General features: G+C 39.8%; 1 protein-coding gene across 7 annotated transcripts in view; it reads right to left on the bottom strand.

Moving 5' to 3' along the window:
* The window catches only part of LOC129468518 (protein CC2D2B homolog), a 98,504-nt gene that overhangs the window by 60,992 nt on the left and 12,928 nt on the right, over positions 1-24,584 (bottom strand). For all 7 annotated transcript variants that reach the window (XR_010118109.1, XM_055254170.2, XM_063628866.1 and 4 more), the window contains exons 4-7: positions 16,240-16,300; positions 13,912-13,988; positions 13,462-13,527; positions 11,018-11,113 (exon numbers count right to left, since the gene is read on the bottom strand). Coding sequence is in view for 6 of the 7 variants with exons in the window: in XM_055254170.2 (XP_055110145.2) it covers positions 11,018-11,113; positions 13,462-13,527; positions 13,912-13,988; positions 16,240-16,300 (300 nt within the window). In the remaining variant the exon portion in view is untranslated. The remainder of the gene's footprint in view (positions 1-11,017; positions 11,114-13,461; positions 13,528-13,911; positions 13,989-16,239; positions 16,301-24,584) is intronic.

Here is a 24,584-nt window from a genome sequence, read left to right on the forward strand (position 1 = left end):
TCACCCACAGACCAAGTTCTAGCCGAACTTGTGTTACAATGAAATTTCACTGAATTTAGAACTCATTTAAGGTTTAGTATTATATAATATGATTTTTCTATAGCCCATCTTTGCAATTCTTCACTGAAAGACTGCTGAAATAGCCCTTTCTCCCCTATGGAAAATGTTCAGAGATACTGAACTGTAATATTTCAACTACTGAGAATATACAGTGTAGGGCAGGGTCCAAAGATATCAGACCATGTGACCCTAAATCCTTTTTTTCCCCATCATTCAGAAAACAGTACCACCTAAAGTGCTGTAGAGTAGGCATGATTTTTTCTACAAGGTATTCATGAAAAAAAAAGAAGAAAGAAAAGTAAAGACTCAGCATAGAAGTCTAGCAGAGTGATTATAGTGAAATTCTGATATATGATATATATAAAGGTTATAAACAATTTGAACATAGATGTGGAAACAGATACATTACTAAATATTAAAATGAATATATCATACTCATAAATTTAATGAGTCTATTCATGAAAGCAAAATCATTATTTTGGATGATTTTATCTGTCTAATTTGAAATATAGACATACTGAACAACAGAGACAGTGTGTGAGTCAGACAAAAATCCCTCGATTCTCAAAAACACACATTTAGGGTAAATAATAAAATTTAAAAAGTTAATCACAGAATTTCTTTGACTAAATAATCCTACATGGCCTCGATCAATACTGACAAAGTTAAATAAGTAATGTCATTAAACATCAACTAGGTTCATATAAAATCATATCATCATACCCTCCCTCCTATATCCCTGCCATGAAATCAGGATAATATTTTATATCCAGAAATCTTCGTGATATCCTTTTCAGAATTCAAATAAAGTATGCCAACATCTAGGAGCAAGGTTTGGGGGATCTCCACATGGGGGCTGTCTTTGAAGATTCCAGTCATAGACTACAAAGGCCTCTTTGCTCCAACTGGAGCTCTCATAACCAAGCTTCCCTTATAACACCCCTTGTGTGGGCCAGGGCTTTCCACCTGCCTTCAGAGCTAAGGTCTGCTCAGATGGTAGACTATTTCGGGCTCTCATCTTGGACTCTAGCCTCTCAGTTATGACTCTGTGGGTCTTTTTTTTAATGAGCCCTACCCAATCTGCCTATATTTTTAGCTTGAGACAAGCTGTGACCTAGACCAATACAAGTCCTACCTGCTCAACTGTTCCTCACTTAGTCTGAGTCCAGCTGCTATCCCAGATCACTTTCTTGGTCTTCACTACGCAGCTCACAGCAGAGCAATGTGTGTGCTGTTGGCTATTGTGTGATAGGGTGAATGGGGTCAGAAGATATAAGTCTAGATGGATACAAGTGAGTTTTGGGCAGTAAAAAAGGGGTAGTGTCCCTGCCCCTACTCACAGGAACATGCCTTGTTAACTGTGGTGTGACAAGCAGAACCTTCTGAAAGTAACCCCAGGCCTCACTCTGGGTTGCCCAGATGAGATATCTGGAACGAGGGCTCCCCTTTCTCCCAGCAGGAAGGTGCCACACTCAAACTCAGCCTCTTACAAAAGGAGTAGCATTCTCCCTTCTGTGATGGGGACAGTAGTCACTAGCTGCAGGGCAGATAGCTTTTCCAAACAACTTCTCTAAACAGCTCACATCTAAACCTTGACTTCCTCATACCCAAGAAGCCCATTTACCCCCACTCTTTACTCCTACTGACCTAATATCTTTATGCTTGCCCTACAAGAAGGAAAAGTGGCCACAGCCACAGCACCTAGCCCTGGCATACTCTGCTGGGTGGGAGGATCAGAGACACGGCCCGCTTTTGTTTTTCCAGAAAAGCCTATCTTAACCCAAATTGTGGGACGCTGGGAAGTCAGATGACTGATTAAGAGCATAGGAAAGTTTGATACCCATTTAATCAATATTCATTCAAATATTCATTGTGTGCCTAATATATTCCAGGAAGAAAATAAACAAATAGACACAGAAATACATGTTAAGCGGTAATAAGTGTTCTGAAGAAAATAAAGCAGGGTAAGAGGATAGAGAATGCTGGGCTGGGTAGGTTGGGGGTACTATTTTAGATAGGGTTGTCAGGCATAGCATCTTTAATAATATGTCATTTGAACAGAAATCCAAAGTTAGTGGGGGACGCAGCTCACAGAAAAGGAAAGAGCTTTCTAGGCAGACACCTCGGTACAAAAGCCCTGAGGCAGGAGCTTGCTGTAAATGAGAAACAGGAAGGAAGCCAATGTGGCTGGTGTTAGAGGACAGAGGGGAGAGTATTGAAAAATAAAATAAAGTCAGAGAGGTGTTAAGGGGACCAGGTCATGTAGATTTTTAAGGCCCCTGTAAGGACTTTTATTGTGAATGAGGTAGGAAACCATTAGAAAGTGTAAGCAAAAAAAAAATCAGTCTTAGATTTTAACAGGGTCACTGTGATGACTGTATGGTATGGAAAATGGACTACAAGGACAATAGTGAATATAGAGGGAGACAGTGGCAGTGATTCTGACAAGAGGCTATGGTGAAGTACCAAAGAGGCTGGTGAAAAGTGGGTCCGATTTGGGAATACTTTGAAGGCAGAACCAACAGGGTTTGTGAGAAATTGGATTTGAAGCATGTGAGTAAAAGGAAATCTGAGGATGAGACCAAGGTTCAACTGAGCAACTGGAAAAATGGAATTGCCGTTTACTACTGTGATTCTGTTTATATAAAACTGTGTGGCCAGATGTGGTGGCTCACGCCTGTAATCCCAACACTTTGGGAGGCCGAGGTGGGCGGATCACCTGAGGTCAGGAGTTTGAGACCAGCCTGGCCAACATGGCGAAACCCCATCTCTACTAAAAATACAAAAATTATCCAGGTGTGGTGGCACACTCCTGTAATCCTAGGTACTCGGGAGGCTGAGGCAGGAGAATCGCTTGAAGCCAGGAGACAGAGGTTGCAGTGAGCTGAGGTCATGCCACTGCACTCCAGCCTGGGTGACAAACCAAGACTTCATCTCGAAACAAAACAAAACAAAACAAAACAAAACAAACAAAAAACTCTGGTGGCTGGCAAGATGGTGGAATAGGAACAGCTCCAGTCTGCAGCTCCCAGCAAGACTAACGCAGAAGGCCGGTGATGTCTACATTTCCAACTGAGGTACCTGGCTCATCACACTGGGACTGGTTAGACAGTCGGTGCAGCCTACAGAGGATGAGCAGAAGCAGGGTGGGGCATCGCCTCACCCAGGAAGCATAAGGGGTCGGGCAACTCCCTCCTCTAGCGAAGGGAAGCCATGAGGGACTGTGCCATGAGGAACACTTTTCCCATGGTCTTCTCAACCTGCAGACCAGGAGATTCCCTTGGGGGCCTACGCCACCAGGGCCCTGGGTTTCAATACAAAACTGGGTGGCTGTTTGGCAGACACTGAGCTAGCTTCAGGAGGTTTTTTTGTTTGTTTGTTTGTTTTTTCATATCCCAGTGGTGCCTGGAACTCCAACAAGACAGAACTGTTCACTACCCTGGAAAGGGGGCTGAAGCCAGGGAGCCATGTGGTCTAGCTTTGTGGATCTCACCCCAACAGAGCCCCGCAAGCTAAGATCAACTGGCTTGAAATTCTTACTGCCAGCACAGCAGTCTGAAGTCGACCTGGGACGCTCAAGCTTGGTGGGGAAAGGGGCGTCCGCCATTACTGAGGCTTGAGTAGGTGGGTTTTCCCCTTACAGTGTAAACAAAGCCATGGGGAAGTTCAAACTGGGCAGAGCCCACAGCAGCTTGGCAAAGCTGCTATAGCCAAACTGCCTCTCTAGACTCCTCCTCTCTGGGCAGGGCATCTCTGAAAGAAAGGCAGTAGCCCCAGTCAGGGGCTTATAGATAAAACTCCCATCTCCTGGGACAGAGCACTTGGGGGAAGGGGCGGCTGTGGGCACAGCTTCAGCAGACTTAAATGTTCCTGCCTGCCAGCTCTGAAGATAGCAGCAGATCTCCCAGCACAGTGCTCGAGCTCTGCTAAGGGACAGACTCCCTCCTCAAGTGGTTCCCTGACCCCTGTGCCTCCTGATTGGGAGACACTTCCCAGCACGGGTCGACAGACACCTCATACAGGAGAGCTCTGGCTGGCATCTGGTGGGTGCCCCTCTAGGACGAAGCTTCCAGAGGAAGGAAGAGGCAGCAATCTTTGCTGTTCTGTAGCCTCTGCTGGTGATACCCAGGCAAACAGGGTCTGGAGTGGACCTCCAGCAAACTCCAGCAGACCTGCAGCAGAAGAGTCTCTTACAAGGAAAACTAACAAACAGAAAGGAATAGCATCAACATCAACAAAAAGGATGTCTACACAGAAACCCCATCCGAAGGTCACCAACATCAAAGACTAAAGGTAGATAAATCCATGCAGATGAGGAAAAAACAGCAGAAAAAGGCTGAAAATTTCAAAAACCAGAATGCCTCTTTTCCTCCAAAGGATCACAACTCCTCACCAGCAAGGGAACAAAACTGGACAGAGAATAAGTCTGACGAATTGACAGAAGTAGGCTTCAGCAGGTGGGTAATAACAAACTCCTCTGAGCTAAAGGAGCATATTCTAACCTAATGCAAGGAAGATAAGAACCTTGAAAAAAAGTTAGAGGAATTGCTAACTAGAACAACCAGTTTAAAGAAGAACATAAATGACTGGATGGAGCTGAAAAACACAGCATGAGAACTTCGTGAAGCATACAAAAGTACCAATAGCTGAATCGATCAAGCAGAAGAAAGGATACCAGAGATTGAAGATCAACTTAATGAAATAAAGCATGAAGACAAGATGAGAGAAAAAAGAATGAAAAGAAATGAACAAAGCCTCTAAGAAATATGGGACTATGTGAAAAGACCAAACCTACATTTGATTGGTGTACCTGAAAGTGATGAGGAGAAGGGAACTAAGTTGGAAAACACTCTTCAGGATATTATCCAAGAGAACTCCCCCAACTTAGCAAGACAGGCCAACATTCAAATTCAGGAAATACAGAGAATACCACAAAGATACTCCTCGAGAAGAGCAACCCCAAGATACATAATCGCCAGATTCACCAAGGTTGAAATGAAGGAAAAAATGTTAAGGGCAGCCGGAGAGAAAGTTCAAGTTACCCACAAAGGGAAGCCCATCAGACTAACAGTGGATCTCTATGCAGAAATCCTACAAGCCAGAAAAGAGTGGGGGCCAATATTCAACGTTCTTAAAGAAAAGAATTTTCAACCCAGAATTTCATATTCAGCAAACTAAACTTCATAAGCAAAGGAGAAATAAAATCCTTTACAGACAAGCAAATGCTGAGAGATTTTGTCACCACCAGGCCTGACTTACAAGAGCTCCTGAAAAAAGCACTAACCTAATGCAAGGAAGATAAGAACCTTGAAAAAAAGTTAGAGGAATTGCTAACTAGAACAACCAGTTTAAAGAAGAACATAAATGACTGGATGGAGCTGAAAAACACAGCACAAGAACTTCGTGAAGCATACAAAAGTACCAATAGCTGAATCGATCAAGCAGAAGAAAGGGATGCATATATATATGCATCCAACACTGGGGCGCCCCAATTCATAAAGCAAGTCCTTAGAGACCTACAAAGAGACTTAGACTCCTGCACAATAATAGTGGGAGACTTTAACACCCCACTGTCAATATTAGACAGATGAATGGGACAGACAATTAACAAGGATATTCAGGACTTGAACTCAGCTCTGGACCAAGTGGACCTAACAGACATCTACAGAACTCTTCACCCCAAATCAACAGAATATACATTCTTCTCAGCACCACATCACATTTATTCTAAAATTGACCACATGGAAAGGAAAAACCAGTGCCAGCCACTGCAAAAACATACCAAATTGTAAAGACCACTGACACTATGAAGAAATTGCATCAACTAATGGGCAAAATAACCAGCTAGCTGATATCATAATGACAGGATCAAATTCACACATAATATTAACCTTAAATGTAAATGAGCTAAATGCCCCAATTAAAAGATACAGACTGGCAAATCGGATAACGAGTCAAGACCCATTGGTGTGCTATACTCAGGAGACCCATCTCACATGCAAAGACACACACAGGCTCAAAATAAAGGGATGGAGGAAGATTTGCCAAGCAAATGGAAAGCAAAAAAAAGCAGGGGTTGCCATCCTAGTCTCTGATAAAACAGCCTTTAAACCAACAAAGATGAAAAAAGACAAAGAAGGGCATTACATAATGGTAAAGGATCAATGCAACAAGAAGAGCTAACTATCCTAAATATATACATATATACATATGCATCCAACACTGGGGCGCCCCGATTCATAAAGCAAGTCCTTAGAGACCTACAAAGAGACTTAGACTCCTGCACAATAATAGTGGGAGACTTTAACACCCCACTGTCAATATTAGACAGATGAATGGGACAGACAATTAACAAGGATATTCAGGACTTGAACTCAGCTCTGGACCAAGTGGACCTAACAGACATCTACAGAACTCTTCACCCCAAATCAACAGAATATACATTCTTCTCAGCACCACATCACATTTATTCTAAAATTGACCACATAATTGGAAGTAAAACACTCCTCAGCAAATGCAAAAGAATGGAAATCATAACAGTCTCTCAGATCACAGTGCAATCAAATTAGAACTCAGGATTAAGAAACTCACTCAAAACTGCACAACTACATGGAAACTGAACAACCTGTTCCTGAATGACTACTGGGTAAGTAACGAAATTAAGGCAGAAATAAATAAGTTATTTGAAACCAAAGAGAACAAAGACACAATGTACCGGAATATCTGGGACACAGTTAAAGCAGTGTTTAGAGGGAAATTTATAGCACAAGAAGCCAACAGGAAAAAGTAGGAAAGATCTAAAATCAACACCCTAACATCACAATTAAAAGAACTAGAGAAGAATGAGCAAACAAATTCAAAAGCTAGCAGAAGACAAGAAATAACTAAGATCAGAGCAGAACTGAAGGAGATAGAGACACAAAAAACCCTTCAAAAAAATCAATGAATCCAGGAGCTGGTTTTTGAAAAGATTAACAAAATAGACCACTAGCCAGACTAATAAAGAAGAAAAGAGAGGAGAATCAAATAGACACAATAAAAAATGATAAAGGGGATGTCACCACTGATCCCACAGAAATACAAACTACCATCAGACAATACTATTAACACCCCTACACAAATAAACTAGGAAATCTAGAAGAAATGGATAAATTCCTGGACACATACACCCTCCCAAGACTAAGCCGGGAAGAAGTCAAATCCCTGAGTAGACCAATAACAAGTTCTGAAATTGAGGCAATAATTAATAGCCTACCAACCATAAAAAGCACAGGACCAGACAGATTCACAGCCGAATTCTACCAGAGATACAAAGAAAATCTGGTACCATTCCCTCTGAAACCGTTCCAAACAATAGAAAAAGAGAGACTCCTCGCTAACTCATTTTATGAGGCCAGCATCATCCTGATACAAAAACCTGTCAGAGATACAACAAAAAAAGAAAATTTCAGGCCAATATCTCTGATGAACATCGATGCAAAAATCCTCAATAAAATACTGGTAAACCAAGTCCAGCACCACCTCAAAAAGCTTATCCAGCACGATCAGTGGGCTTCATCCCAGGAAGCAAGGCTGATTCAACATATGCAAATCAATAAACATAATCCGTCACATAAACAGAACCAATGACAAAAACCACATGACTATCTCAATAGATGCAGAAAAGACCTTTGATAAAATTCAACACCATTTCATGCTAAAAACTCCCAATAAACTAGGTATTGATGGAACATATATAAGAGCTATTCATGACAAACCCACAGCCAATATCAAACTGAATGGGCAGAAGCTGGAAGCATTCCCTTTGAAAACTGGCAAAAGACAAGCATGCCCTCTCTCACCACTCCTATTCAACATAGTATTGGAAGTTCTGACCAGGGAAATCAGGCAAGAGAAAGAAATAAAGGGCATTCAAATAGGAAGAGAGGAAGTCAAATTGTCTCTGTTTGCAGATGACATGACTACATATTTAGAAAACCCCATCGTCTCAGCCCAAAACCTCCTTAAGCTGATAAGCAACTTCAGGAAAGTCTCAGGATACAAAATCAATGTGTGAAAATCACAGGCATTCTTATACACCAATAACAGACAAACAGAGAGTCAAATCATGAGTGAACTCCCATTCACAATTGCTACAAAGAGAATAAAATACCTAGGAATACAACTTATAAGGGATGTGAAAGACCTCTTCAAGGAGAACTACAAACCACTGCTCAATGAAATAAACGAGGACCCAAACAAATGGAAGAACATTCCATGCTCACAGATAGGAAGAATCAATATCGTGAAAATGGCCACATTGCCCAAAGTAATTTATAGATTCAGTGCTATCCCCATCAAGCTACCATTGACTTTCTTCACAGAATTAGAAAAAAATACTTTAAATTTCATATGGAACCAAAAAAGAGCCTGGATAGCCAAGACAATACTAAGCAAAAAGAACAAAGCTGGAGGCATCACACTACCTGACTTCAAACTATACTACAAGGCTACAGTAACCAAGCAGCATGGTACTGGTACCAAAATAGATATATAGACTAATGGAACAGAATAGAGGCCTCAGAAATAATGCTACACATCTACAACCATCTGATCTTCGATAAACCTGACAAAAACAAGCAATGCAGTAAAGATTCCCAATTTAATCAATGGTGTTGGGAAAACTGGTTAGCCATATGCCAAAAACTGAAACTGGACCCCTTCCTTACACCTTATATAAAAATTAATTCAAGATGGATTAAAGACTTAAATGTTAAGACCTAAAATCATAAAAACCTTAGAAGAAAATCTAGGCAATAATATTCAGGACATAGGCATGGGCAAAGGATTTATAACTAAAACACCAAAAGCAATGGCAACAAAAGCCAAAATTGACAAATGGGATCTAATTAAACTAAAGAGCTTCCACACAGCAAAAGAAACTATCACCAGAGTGAACAGGCAACCTACATAATGGGAAAAAATTTTTGCAATCTACTCATCTGACAAAGGGCTAATATCCAGAATCTACAAAGAACTTAAACAAATATACAAGAAAAAAACAACCCCATCAAAAAGTGAGCGAAGGATATGAACAGACACTTCTCAAAAGAAGACATTTATGCAGCCAGAAAACATCTGAAAAAAAAGCTCACCATCACTGGTAATTAGAGAAATGCAAATCAAAGCCACAATAAGATACTATCTCAGCCAGTTAGAATGGCGATCATTAAAAAGTCAGGAAACAACAGATGCTGGAGAGGATCAGGAGAAATAGGAACACGTTTACACTGTTGGTGGGAGTGTCTTCCACCATTGTGGAAGACAGTGTGGCGATTCCTCAGGGATCTAGAACTAGAAATACCATTTGACCAAGCAATCTCATTACTGGGTATATACCCAAAGGATTATAAATCATGCTACTATAAAGACACATGCACACGTATGTTTACTGCAGCACTGTTCACAATAGCAAAGACTTGGAATCAACCCAAACGCCCATCAACGATAGACTGAATAAAAAAAAATGTGGCACATATACACCATGGAATACTATGGAGACATAAAAAAGGATGAGTTCGTGTCCTTTGCAGGGACATGGATGAAGCTGGAAACCATCATTCTCAGGAAACTAACACAGGATCAGAAAACCAAACACCGCATGTTCTCACTCATAAGTAGGAGTTGAACAATGAGAACACATGGACACAGGGAGGGGAACATCACACACTAGGGCCTGTCAGGGGGTGGGGGGCAAGGGGAGGGATAGCATTAGGATAATACCTAATGTAGATGACGGGTTGATGGGTGCAAGCAAACCACCATGGCACGTGTATACCTATGTAACAAACCTGCAAGTTCAGCACATGTATCCCAGAACTTAAAGTATAATAGTAATAAAAACTGTGTGTGTGCATGTACAGGGCTAAGCATAGAGAAAAGTATGAAAAAATGATAATAGTGACTACCTTAGGGCAGTGGGATTTCAGGTGATTTTTATTTTCTTCCTTGTGGCTTTCTGCATTACGTTTTTATACTGTGTATGTTTTACTTGTTCAAAATTTTAAGAGTTTTTTTTTTTTTAATTGTGCGAAAAACAACAATAACAAAATGAGAATGAAAGGACTGGAGTAGAATGCAAAGAAAGGTGACTGGAAGAGACTGGGAGGTGGAAGTAGGAAGGCAAATGGGGGTCCCAGAGGGACTTGACAGGGGGACCTGAGGGATCTGGAGGGACCGAGGTGTCAAAAGACATTATGTAGAACTACTGAGAATAGGAGGTACTGGGTAGCAGGGGGCTCAAGAAAACTGTAGGGAGACTGGAAGGTGCACAGGAATTGAATAAAGTGTCCAGGAACAAGAGCAGATAGGGAGACAAGTCAGGAGGAAATGGGAAAGACCAGTGAGGCTAAGTAGGACTGGAGGAAAGGGCAACCCCAGGGAAACAGGAAGACTACACAGTTTGAGGGGGACTGAGAGGGACTGACTAGAAGGAGGGCTTGGGATTGGATTAGGAGGAATGAAGAATGAGGAGACCATGAGGAGTAGTAGAGATTATAGAGAACAATGTAGGGCCCTTGGAAAGGATAGGAACAACAACAAAAAAAAAATAGAAAGAAAGAAAAAAGAAAACACAGGCTTTTGAGCTGACAGCCTAGACTTTCCAGCTGTATCAAGGCTTAACCCTCTTTGCCTGATTTTTGTTACCTGTAAAGATAAGCATAATGCCTGCCTCACAGGGTTAAAATGAGGATTGAATGCTACAATCCGCATTAAAAACTTAGTAATCACTGGGCATTCAGAGTGTACTCAATAAATGCTAGATTTTATTATTATGAACAGCTTCTTAATTCAAAGAGAAGATGAAGGCACAATAATAAAACTTCATCTCCCATCCAAGTATTTCATTCTGCACTTTTAATAAAGAATTATTTTTTCCTGAGAGTGAGATGGTGGGAAGGAGGCAAACAAATCCAACCTGCTCTGAAGACTTGCCCAAAGCTGAACCTTCTTCACCACTCAGAATGAAAAATGAAAGACTTTCATCCAATGAGACTTCAGTCTGTGGAGACAACTATGATAAACCAGTATTTAGTGTTGAAATAAATACTTTTTCTGCTTATAAGTAAAGGAAATAGTTTTCTGTAATATGGTAAACATAATTGTTATCTCACTAGCAAACAGGGAGCACCAAGGCAGACAATATCAAGGTATATTTAGCTTTGAGTCTGTTTGGTTCATGAGTTTTTATTTTTGTTTTGTTTCTAATGTTCTGGTAACTGCAAGAAAAGCCAGAATATACAGCCAGAATCTTCTCCATCTTCCCAAACTATCTCCTCACTCTAGTCTGGGTGGTAAGAGTTTGACCAAAATGCTGGCTCCAGTGGAAATTTCTTTTCTCTCCTTGTTTTTGGTGCTGTCCTGTTCAGGCACGCGCGCACACACACACACACACACACATACACACACACACACACACACACAAACTGCCACCTCAGCCCACAATCTTTCATGGAGTTAGAAGCAATTAAAAGTCTGAAAAGTGGTATATTCTTAGTTGTAAACCCGCTGACAAGCTCTCATTTTCCACTCTTGCCTGACTCTTCGAATTGATCAATCACTTCTTTCTCACACACATATATTAAAATGAAATGTTTTAAGGAAGGCTTGGGAAAGGAATAAATTCTATAATAAAAAGTAAAACTCATAGTTACTAGGAATGAAAGAATTTAAAATATGTAAAATATAAAATTATATGATATAACTATATAAGATAATTTTATAAAATATAAAATTATTAAGATTTTATCTTGTAAGATAAAAGCTCGTCTTTATATTGTTTTTATCTACACTGTAGCCATCATATTAACTTAAAAGTTATTCACCTTGTAACAATGCTGCTTATATGAATTGTCAGTATATACTTTTACACCCCATCACCTCTGCACATCTCACAATCGCTTGCTAAAATCTTCTGCTTCCTGAGCAGATATCCCTATGTGGTAACTGGGATCATGTTTCTTAGAAGCCAGTTTCTCTTCCTTTTAACCCCTTTTCCTGATACTTAATGGATTGACCTTGACAAACTTTGTAACTCTTTATAGTTTTTACTATTCGTAGTGAAATTAAATCCAATTTAGGCATGTTTTAATTCATGTGTTGAGTGAATAACATGTACATACACATCACTTTTTAGTCTGCTTTTACCTTTACATTTAATTAAAATAATTTTTATTAAGCACCTAAGAGGGGCTCTGTGGAGGAGCCAAAGATAAATTAAAAAAAAACCCTTGCATTTTAAAATTTGCAGTTAAATACTCTAGGTGCTTGTGGCAGAAACTATTAGTTGCTCATTACAGTCTTTTCTCCCATCTCTAATAGTAGAACCTAGGCACTTCTTCCACATTCATTTGGTGGAAATGATATGTGCAGTTTGCTGGTCTTGTCCTAAAATATCAACCTAAAATCCTTTGGTTCTTTCTTCCCCACTTCCCTTTTGCTGGCAAATGGAAAACTACAGCTTTGCCATTGGACTTACGGATGGAAACCACATATTGGAGATGGCAAAACTCTCCTATCAGCCCTGATTGCTGATTTGTTACATTAGAGAAAAAGGAAACTTCTATCTTAATGAAAACACTTTACTTTTAATCTTTTTGTTACAGCTACTTAGCTTGTACTCTAATATAACTCTCTAAAAATATGAGTTATTTTGTCATTTCAAGTTCCAAATATGTGATTACACATTGAATTTTCAAATATTGATTACATATTAAAAATCTGTAAGTTGGATATCACCTATAACATTATTAAAATAATTAATTGGGAGGCCATTAGACTGAAGCAGCTCTAGGGCCCTGAGTTCCTATGTAAGCCAACCAAAACCCAACTCAGTGTGAATGGTCCTATCCAAGGAAAATGGAACTTTAGTTTTACCAATCGGAAACTGCCAACCAATCTCTAACTAGGAACTTTAAGGCTACTGCCCCATTCTAGCCAATCAATGTTTTCTTTGCCTTGCTTCCGCATGCACTGTTTAAAAGTTTTCCCCGCATGCCCCTTTGGTGGAGCCCTAACCATCTGCACACTGGCACTCCTCAATTCATGAATTGTTGTCTGTTCAAATAAACTCTTTAAAATTTTAATGTTCTTAAGTTTATCTTTTAACAATATTTTATTATAATTTTTTTGGATAAAAAGTAATGCCAAGTAAGAATAGAGAGTGATTGCAAATGGGCAATCACTGATAAAGAGGAATCTTTTTTGGGTGATAAAAATTAAACTGTGGTATTGATTGAACAATTCTGTAAATTAACTAGAAATCATTGAGTCATATACACTTTAAATGCGTGAAGTTTTGCTATGTAAACTATAGTTCCATAAAGCTGCTTTAAAAAGTAAAAAAAGAGAAAAGTTATTCACCTTGGACCTTTGATATATTTTGCTATCAATGAGCTGCTCAGTTGAAGATTTTTTACCTTTATTAATCTGAAACACAACATAAATAAATCTTTACAGAAATAGACATAATTGTGCTCATAAGTCTTTTGTCCAAAATTTATAAGTATCAATACTTTGCAATATTTTTCTTTTAAAAAGTGTGGTATGTATACATGAAATATCAGCAGACATACTGAAATGTCATTTATAATTACTATGACCAAATCACCTAGCTCTTCTTGGCTTTAGGTTTGACATTATAAGGATGTTATGAGACAAAAGGAAAACAAATATATATATAGGAAGCCTTTAGGAATTAAGGAGCTGTATTAACACTGAATTTTGGCTCTCTTTTGACAAAGAGAACTTTAATGTGCTAAATGTCTCATTTAAATAGTAAATTTGAAAACAGGAAATTTTAAAAAGCATTACCTTAGAAATTTTTAGCTTTTCTCTCACTTTGCCTCTCAACGTCTTTACTACATTTTGATTTTCTTCTGCATCTACATCTACCAGGAAACCAACATAATAAAGAGTTTATGACACTTCATTATAATTAAACAATAGCAGCGAAAGTATTTATTAAATTCTTTAACTGCATGCATTTCTAAGCCTCATGACAATTATGAAAACTAGGTTATTGTCTTATGAGAGCTTAGAATCTAAGACCAATAGATGTCCTTTCCGCTTTTCCATCTGGAATAAATACTTTCACCCATTCAGGACTGATTTTTGTTTTTCTTTGAGACAACTTTTCTATCCTCTGTCACCTTCTTTTTTAAATTTTTTTTTTTTTTTTGAGACAGAGTTTTGCTCTTGTCACCCAGGCTGGAGTGCAGTGGCACCATCTTGGCTCACTGCAACCTCCCCCACCCGGGTTCACGCGATTCTCCTGCCTCAGCCACCCGAGTAGCTGGGATTACAGGCGTACGCCACCACACCCTGCTAACTTTCTTTTTTGTATTTTTAGTAGAGGTGGGGTTTCGCCATGTTGGCCAGGCTGGTCTGAAACTCCTGACCTCAGGTGATTCACCCATCTCAGCCTCCCAAAGTGCTGGGATTACAGGCATGAGCCACCATGCCCAGCCCTCTTTTTAAAATTTTTAATTATCGTGGGCACGTAGTAGGTCTCTGTCACCTTCTTTTGTTGCTTCCTCAGCTACTGGCCAGAGCCCTTCTTTGGCCAAAAACAAAACAAAACAAAACAAAAACAAAGCTCAGATTTTAAAAATCTGTGAGACATCTCTGTGAAGTATACTAATACACAAATATCAAAGCCTGGTTACTTGAATTTTATTAAACTGAAAAGACAGGAATCTAAAAAAGAAGAGCAATAAGTCTCTGGATACCCATTTTAATTATAATAGTTTTGTAAAATCATTATAACACTTCTGACCCCTACTTTTTCCAGCTATTAGAGAAAAGGAAAGTTTTATAGGATATAAAGAAGGCTTATGCCTACAATCTCAGCATTTTGGGAGGCTGAGGCAGGAGGATTGCTTGAGGCCAGGAGTTTGAAACCAGCTTGGGCAACATAGCAAGACCCTATCTCCACAAAAAAAAGAAAAAAATTTGGGGGCTGGGCACAGTGGCTCACGCCTGTAATCCCAGCACTTTGGGAGGCCAAGGCAGGCAGAACACCTGAGGTCAGGAGTTCGAGACCAGCCTGACCAACATGGAGAAACCCCATCTCTACTAAAAATATAAAATTAACTGGGCGTGGTGGCACATGCCTGCAATCCCAGCTACTCGGGAGGCTGAGGCAGGAGAATCGCTTGAACCTGGGAGATGGAGGTCGCGGTGAGCTGAGATCACCCCATTGCACTCCAGTCTGAGCAACAAGAGCAAAACTCCATCTCAAAAAAAAAAAAAAAATTAGTGTACATGCCTGTAGTCCCAGCTACTTGAGAGGCTGAGGTGGGACCATCACTTGAGCCCAGAAGTCTGAGGCTGCAGTGAGCTATGATCACACTACTGCACTCCAGCCTTAGGCAACAGAGCAAGACTCTGTTTCTTAAAAAAAAAGAAAAAAGTCTCAAGCCCTCGTGTGTACTCCAAGCCACGTGTTATTTTCTGCTCGTTCGCTGGATGGAATGAAAGAGATCATTCAAGATCATGCAATCCTAGGTACAGTAAAAAATTGAGGACCTATTGATCACTTTGCCTTGCTTTTTACTTTTTCTATTCCCTGCCTTTGAGTGCTTAAAGGTTACATAGAAGTTTGTAGAAATAAAGGGTAAGCATAAAGCTAAATAACTAACTATAGGTCATGAGAATCTTCATGTTTAACACCACAGTATTCTTTGGTAAAATTTAAAAATTACTAGTTGGTTTTGTTTATACTCTATTCCCATAACTTAGAATGGCAGATGGCATATAATACATGCTCAATAAATATTTGCTTGGTGAATGAACCAGAGCTCAACCATTATTTATGTATTTTTCTCCCTGAGATTTGAAGTTTGCAGAAGCAGGTTCTGCATCTATGTATCTTTGTGGTCTAAAACAGTCTCACCGCCAGTGGAATCTCCATGTTTGCAGTGACAAAAAGAAAATGAAATTCAGATTTATTACATCCATTGACTTTTCTATGTATTTCCTTATGCCCATCTTGTTTTATTTAGGAAGTTTAATTTCTCTTTAAACTGATTCCTTAGGAAATTTGTGTTCCCAGCTGAAACCCTGGCACAGGATTAATCATTTACATCTTTTAAAAATAAAAATGAAGAGTATCAGAGTTATGGTATACTTATTGAGAACCTTTTTGGAGATGCTTGTCTATAATTTCTTCAGCTGTAATGTTATCCATCTCTTCTGACATCTGCAAAAATGGCAGGGAGGGTTAAACTTGCATCTTGTTTTGTCATTGAACATCTTTTTTAATTATTATTATTATACTTTAAGTTCTAGGGTACGTGTGCACAACGTGCAGGTTTGTTACATAGGTATACATGTGCCATGTTGGTGTGCTGCACCCATCAACTCGTCATTTACATTAGGTATATCTCCTAATGCTATCCCTCCCCCAGCCCCCCACCCTCCGACAGGCCCCGGCGTGTGACGTGCCCCACCCTGTGTCTATGTGTTCTCATTATCGAACATCTTTTCAAATATTCATCAGCCCCTTGAACATCATCTCCTTTAAAATGCCTATTCACAGATTTTGCTTGTTTTCTTAAATTTCACCTTTTTATCAATTTGTATGAGCTCTTTATATACGGTGAAATTACTGTCTCTTAGGAGGTAAAGCAAGATGGCTGGATAGAATCCTCCAGCAATCATCTGCACTGCAGGAACAACAAATTGAACAACTATCCACATAAGAAGCACCTTCACAAGAACCAAAAATCAGGTGAGCAATCATAGTGCCTGGTTTTAACATCATGTCAAGGAAAGAGGCGCTGAAGAGAGTAGGAAAGATGATCTTGAATTGCCTGTACCATCTCTCTCTCATCCCCAGGCAGCATGGCAGGAAGAGAGAATCTGTGCACTTGGGGGAGGGAGAGCAAAGTGATTGGGGGACTTTGCATTGGAACTCACTGCTCCCCTAACATAGCGGAAATCAACACAGGGCAGAATTTGGCCAGCGCCCACAGAGGGAGCATTTAGACAAGCCCTAGCCAGAGGGGAATTATCCATCCCAGCAGTCAGAACCTGACTTCCAGCTAGCCCCACCACCATTGGCTAAAGCAGTCTGGGGTCCTAATAAATTTGAAAGGCACAAGGACCTAGCCCACAAGGACCACAATTCCTGGGCAAGTCCTGGTACTGTGCAGGGCTCACAGCCAGTGGACTCAGGGTGACACGATCCAGTGAAACACTAGCTGGGGCGGCCAAGGGAGTGCTTGAATCATCCCTCCCCCAACTTCAGGCAGTACAGCTTACAGCTCCAGGAAAAGAGGGAAGAGCAAATAGTACTTTGTCTTGCAACTTGGATACCAGCTCAGCCACAGTAAAATAAAGCACCAAGCAGAGTCTTAAAGCCCCCACTCCTGGCACTATCTCCCAGATAATATTTTTAGACCAACACCGGGCCAGAAGAGAACCCATTTCCCTGAAGGAAAGGTTGCAATCCTGGCAGAATTCACCATCTGCTGACTAAAGAACCCTTGGGCCTTGAATAAACATCAGTGGTAGCCAGTCAGTAGTCACCACGACCTTGGGCGAGACCCAGTATTGTGCTGGCTTCAGGTGTGACCAAGCACATTTCCACCTGTGGTGACAACAGTGAGAGACACCTTCTGCTTGAGGAAAGGAAGAGGAAGAGTAAAAATGACTTTGTTTTGGCCGGGCGCGGTGGCTCACGCTTGTAATCCCAGCACTTTGGGAGGCCGAGGCGGGCGGATCACGAGGTCAGGAGATCGAGAACACGGTGAAACCCTGTCTCTACTAAAAATACAAAAAAATTAGCCGGGCGTGGTGGCGGGCGCCTGTAGTCCCAGCTACTCGGAGAGGCTGAGGCAGGAGAATGGCATGAACCCGGGAGGCGGAGCTTGCAGTGAGCCGAGATTGTGCCACTGCACTCCAGCTTGGGCGACAGAGTGAGACTCCCTCTCAAAAAAAAAAGACTTTGTTTTGCAACTTGGTGATATGATTAGGCTTTGTGTTCCCACCCAAATCTTATCTTGAATTGTAATCCCCAGGTGTTGAGGGCGAGACCGAGTGGGAGGTGATTGGGTCATGGGGGTGGTTTCCCCATGCTGTTCTCATGATAGTGAGTGAGTTTTCACAAGATCTGATGGTTTTACAAGCATCTGGTATTTGCCCGGCTTGCATTTCTCTCTCCTGCCACCATGTAAAGAAGGTCCTTGCTTCCCCTTCGCCTTCCACTGTGATTCTAAGTTTCCTGAGGCCTTCCCAACCATGTGGAACTGTGAGTCAATTAAACCTCTTTCCTTTATGAATTACTTTTTAAAGGGTACTATCTTTATGGCAGTGCAAGAATGGACTACACACTTGGGTATCCAGCTCAGCCACAGTCAAATAAAGTGTATCAAACTCCTGAAGTCTCTGATTCCAGACCTGAGGTCTTGGAGGGCATTTCTAGACCCATCCTGGGCCAGAAAGGAACCTGTAGCTCTGGTGGGAGAGAACCAGGCTTGGTAGGACTCACCAACTGCTGACTAAAAACCCCTTGGGCTTGAATAAACATCAGTGGTAGTCAGGATATAGTCACCACTGGCCTGAGGCAGTGGTGCCCATGAGCAGATAGCCCTTCTGCTTGAGGAAAGAAAAGGGAAAAGCAGAGAGGACTTAGTCTTGCAACCTGGGTACCAGTTCAGGCCCAGTAAAATAAAGCACCAAACAAATTCCTAAAACCCCTGAGCCCAGGCCCTCACCCTTCAATGGCATTTCTAAACCCACCCTGGGCCAGAAGGGAACCTGCTTCACTGGAAGGAACCTGCTTCACCGAAGTGGAAGACCTAGTCCTGGCAGGATTCATCATTTGCTCACTAAATAGCCCTTGGGGCTTGAATAAACATCAAGACTCTCAGGACTCTCACCAACAGGCCTTGGGTGAGACCTAGCACTATGCTGGCTTCAGGTATGACCCAGCACAGTCCCAGTGGTGGTGGCCATGGGAGTGTCTGCATCAGTCCTTCCCCAACTCCAGGCAGCTCAGCATGGAGAGAGAAAGACACTCTGGGGAAAAGGGAAGAGAACAAGAAACTCTGCCTGGTAATCCAGAGAATTCTCCCTCATCTCCTTGGTCTTCTCCCAAGACCACCAAAGCAGTAGCTCTACAAGTCTGCAAGAGTCAGCACATTATTGGACTTGGGGTGCCCCTTAATGCATTTGTGGTTGCATGACCAAATAACTGGATCACAACACTCAAAATTATCTTTGAATACTTACTAATCCTTCTCTAGAAAGTTGGGTACAAACAAGCCCAGACTGAAAATATTAGAATAAATATCTAACTCTTCAATGCCCCGACAATGATGAACACCACAAGCTTCAAGACCATCCAGGAAAACACGACATCTCCAAATAAACTAAATAAGGCACCAGTGACCAATTCTGGAGTAATAGAGATATGTGACCTTCCAGCCAGTGAATTCAAAGTAATTGTTTTGAAGAAGCTCAGTGAAATCCAAGGTAAGACAGAGAAAGAATTCAGAATGTTATGAGACAAATCTAACAAAGAGATACAATTAATTAAAAAGAATAAAGCAGAAATTCCGGAACTGAAAAAAATCAATTGAAAAAAATGAAGAAGGCATCAGAGTCTCCCAGCATCAGAACTGATCAAGCAGAAGAAAGAATCAGTAAGCTTGAAGATAGGCTATTTGAAAATACACAGTCAGAGGAGACAAAAGAAAAAAGAATAAAAAATAATGAAGCATGCCTATGGTAGCTAGAAAAAAGCCTCAAAAGGGCACATCTAAGAGTTATTGGCCTTAAAGAGGAGGTAGAGAGAGAGAGTGGAGTAGAAAGTTTATTCAAAAAATAATAACACTTTCCAACCTGGAGAAAGATGTTAGTATTCAAATACAAGAAGGCTTTAGAAAATTGAGCATATTTAACCCAATGAGACTACCTCAAGATATTTAATAATCAAACTCCCAAAGGTCAAAGATAAAGAAATAATCCTAAAAGCAGCAAGATAAAAGAAAAATAATAACATAGATAGGAGCTCCAATATATCTGGCAGCACATTTCTCAGTGAAAACCTTACAGGCTAAAATAAAGTGACATGATCTATTTAATGTGCTGAAGGAAAAAATTTTTATCCTAGAAAGTTGTATCCAGTGAAAATATCAAAGATGAAGGAGAAATTGAGACTTTCCAAGACAAACAAAAGCTGAGGGATTTTGTCAACACCAAATCTGTTCTGCAAGAAATGTTAAAGGGAGTTCTTCAATCTGAAACAAAAGCACATTAATGAGCAGTAAGAAATCATCCAAAGGTACAAAACTCTCTTGTAATTAAGTATACAAATACAGAATATTATAACACCATAATTGTGGTGTGTAAACTACTCATATCTTGAATGGGAATACTGAAAGTTGAACCTACAAAAATAATAACCACAACAACTTTTAGGCTGGGCGTGGTGGCTCGCACCTGTAATCCCAGCACTTTGGGAGGCTGAGGTGGGGGGACCACTTGAGGTCAGGAGTTCAAGATCAGCCTGGCCAATACGGTGAAACCCTGTCTCTACTTAAAAATACAAAAATTAGCCAGGTGTGGTGGTGTGCACCTGTAACCCAGCTACTTGGGAGGTTGAGGCAGGAAAATCATCTGAACCCAGAGGTGGAGGCTGCAGTAAGCCGAGGCCATGCCACTGCACTCCAGCCTGGGTGACAGAGCAAGACTCTGTCTCAAAAATAATAACTGCAATAACTTTTTAAGATACAGACAGTATAAGAAGATATAAATAGAAACAAAAAGTTAAAAAGCAGGGGGGATAAAGTGTAGAGTTTTAATTAGTTTCCTCCTTGTTTGTTAGTTTGTTTTTGCAATAAGAGTTAAGTTGTTAGACCTAAAACCATTAAAATCCTACAAGAAAACCTAGGCAATACCATTCAGGACATAGGCGTGGGCAAGGACTTCATGTCTAAAATACCAAAAGCAATGGCAACAAAAGCCAAAATTGACAAATGGGATCTCATTAAACTAAAGAGCTTCTGCACAGCAAAAGAAACTACCATCAGAGTGAACAGGCAACCTACAGAATGGGAGAAAATTTTTGCAACCTACTCATCTGACGAAGGGCTAATATCCAGAATCTACAATGAACTCAAACAAATTTACAAGAAAAAAACAAACAACCCCATCAAAAAGTGGGCGAAGGACATGAACAGACACTTCTCAAAAGAAGACATTTATGCAGCCAAAAAACACATGAAAAAATGCTCATCATCACTGGCCATCAGAGAAATGCAAATCAAAACCACAGTGAGATACCATCTCACACCAGTTAGAATGGCCATCATTAAAAAGTCAGGAAACAACAGGTGCTGGAGAGGATGTGGAGAAATAGGAACACTTTTACACTGTTGGTGGGACTGTAAACTAGTTCAACCATTGTGGAAGTCAGTGTGGCGATTCCTCAGGGATCTAGAACTAGAAATACCATTTGACCCAGCCATCCCATTACTGGGTATATACCCAAAGGACTATAAATCATGCTGCTATAAAGATACATGCACACGTATGTTTATTGCGGCACTATTCACAATAGCAAAGACTTGGAACCAACCCAAATGTCCAACAATGATAGACTGGATTAAGAAAATGTGGCACATATACACCATGGAATACTATGCAGCCATAAAAATGATGAGTTCATGTCCTCTGTAGGGACATGGATGAAACTGGAAAACATCATTCTCAGTAAACTATCGCAAGGACAAAAAACCAAACACTGCATGTTCTCACTCATAGGTGGGAATTGAACAATGAGAACTCATGGACATAGGAAGGGGAACATCACACTCCGGGGACTGTTGTCGGGTGGGGGGAGGGGGGAGGGACAGCATTAGGAGATATACCTAATGCCAAATGACGAGTTAATGGGTGCAGCACACGAACATGGCACATGGATACATACGTAACAAACCTGCACCTTGTGCACATGTACCCTAAAACCTAAAGTATAATAATAAAAAAAAAAAGAGTTAAGTTGTCATCAATTTGAAATAACGGGTTGTGAGAGATGTTATTTGTAGGCCTCATGGTAACGTCAAACAAAAAACCTACCACAGATACACAAAAAATATAAAGTAAGGAGTTAAAACATACCACCAGAGAAAATCGCTTTCACCAAAAACATCAGATGGACGGACAGACGGTGGACAGACGGACAGAAGGAAGGAAGGAAGACAGAACAACCAGAAAACAAACAACAAAATGGCAATAGTAAAGTCCTTGCTTATCAACAATAACATTGAACATAAATGGACTAAACTCTCTAATCAAAAGACATAGAGTTGCTGAATGGACAAAAAAATCAAGACTCAATGACCTGTTGCCCATAAGAAACACATTTCACCTATAAAAACACATAAACACTGAAAAAGATGAAAAAAGATATTCCATGCAAATGGAAACCAAAAAAGAGCAGGAATAGCTATAATTATATCAGATAAAATAAATTTCAAGACAAAAACAGACAAAGAAGGTCATGATATAAAAGGGATCAATTCATCAAGAGGATGTAACAATTGTAAATACATATGCTGCCAACACTGAAGCACCCAGATATATAAAACAAATATTATTAGAGCTAAACAGAGAGAGAGACAACCAATACAGCAACAGTTGGAGACTTCAGCAGCCCACTTTCAACACTGAACAGATCATCCAGACAAAAAATCAACTAAAAAATATCAGACCTTCTCTACACTAAAGACCAAATGGACCTAATAGATATTTATAGAATGTTTCATCTGACAGCTGAAGAATACACATTCTTCTCTTCACCACATGGATCATTCTCAAGAATGGACCATATGTTAGGCCACAAAATACATTTTTAAAAATTCAAAAACTTTGAAATCATATCAAGTATCTTCTCTGATTACAATGGAATAAAATCAAAAGTCAATAACAAGAGGAACTTTGGAAACTATACAAACACATGGAAATTACACAATATGCCTCTGAATGACCAGTGGCTCAATGAAGAAATTAAGAAAATTCATTGAAACAAATGAAAATTGAAACACAACATACCAAAACCTATGGGATACAGCAAAAGCAGTACTAAGAGGAAAGTTTATAGCAATGTGTCTACGTCAAAAAAAAATTTAAAAAGAAAAAAATTCAAATAACCTAATAATGCATCTTAAAGAAATAGAAAAGCAAGAGCAAATCAAACCCAAAATTCATAGAAGAAACAGTAAAAACAAGAGCAGGAAATAAATCACATTAAAATAAAAAAATACAAAACACCAATAAAACAAAAAGTTGTTTTTTTGAAAAGTTAAACAAAATTGACAAATCATTAGCCAGACTCACTAAGATAAAGCCCAAATAAATAAAATCAGAGATGAAAAAGGAGACATTATAGCTGATACTTCAGAAATTCAAAGGATCCATTAGAGGCTACTGTGAGAAATTATATGCCAATAAATTTAAAAATCTAGAAGAAATGAATAAATTCCTAGACACATACAACCTACCAAGATTGAACCATGAAGAAATCCAAAACTTGAATAGACCAATAATAAGTAAGAAGATCAAAGCCATAATAAAAAGTCTCCAAGCAAAGAAAAGCCTGGGACCTGATGGCTTCACTGCTAAATTTTGGCAAACGTTTGAAGAACTAATATCAATCCTACTCAAACTGTTCCAAAAAATAGAGGACAAGGGAATACTTCCAAACTCATTCTACAAGGGCAGTATTGCCCTGATACTAAAACCAAAGTAACATCAAAAAAAGAAAACTACAGGCCAATGTATCTGATGAACATTGATGCAAAAATCCTCAACAAAATACTAGCAAGCCGAATTCAACATCATATTAAAGAGATCATTCATCGTGACCAAATGGGATTCATCACAGGGATACAAGGGTGGTTCAACATACATAAATCAATTAATATGATATATCATATCAACAGAATGAGAGACAAAAACCATATGATTATTTCAATTGATGCTGAAAAAGCATTTGATAAAATTCAACATCGCTTCATGAAAAAAACCTTCAAAAACTGGGTATATAAGAAACATACCCCAACACACTAAAAGCCACATGTGACAGACCCACAGCTAATGTTATACCAAACAGGGAAAAACTGAAAGCCTGTCCTTTAAGATCTGGAACAAGACAAGGATGCCTACTTTCATCACTGTTGTTCAATATGTACTGAAAGTCCTAGCTAGAGCAATCAGATGAAAGAAATAAAGGGCATCCAAATTGGAAAGAAAGAACTCAAGTTATCCTTGTTTGGAGATGATATAATTATGTATTTAGAAAAACATAAAGAATTCACAAAAAAAAATTAGAAATGATGAACAAATTCAGCAAAGTTGCAGGATACAAAATTGATATACAACAGTCAGTGGCATTTCTATAGGCCAACAGCAAACAATCTGAAAAAGAAATCTAGAAAATAATCCCACTTACAATAGTTACAAATCAAATTAAATAC

Source organism: Symphalangus syndactylus, chromosome 2 (assembly GCF_028878055.3).
Source record: "Symphalangus syndactylus isolate Jambi chromosome 2, NHGRI_mSymSyn1-v2.1_pri, whole genome shotgun sequence".
NCBI lineage: Eukaryota > Metazoa > Chordata > Mammalia > Primates > Hylobatidae > Symphalangus > Symphalangus syndactylus.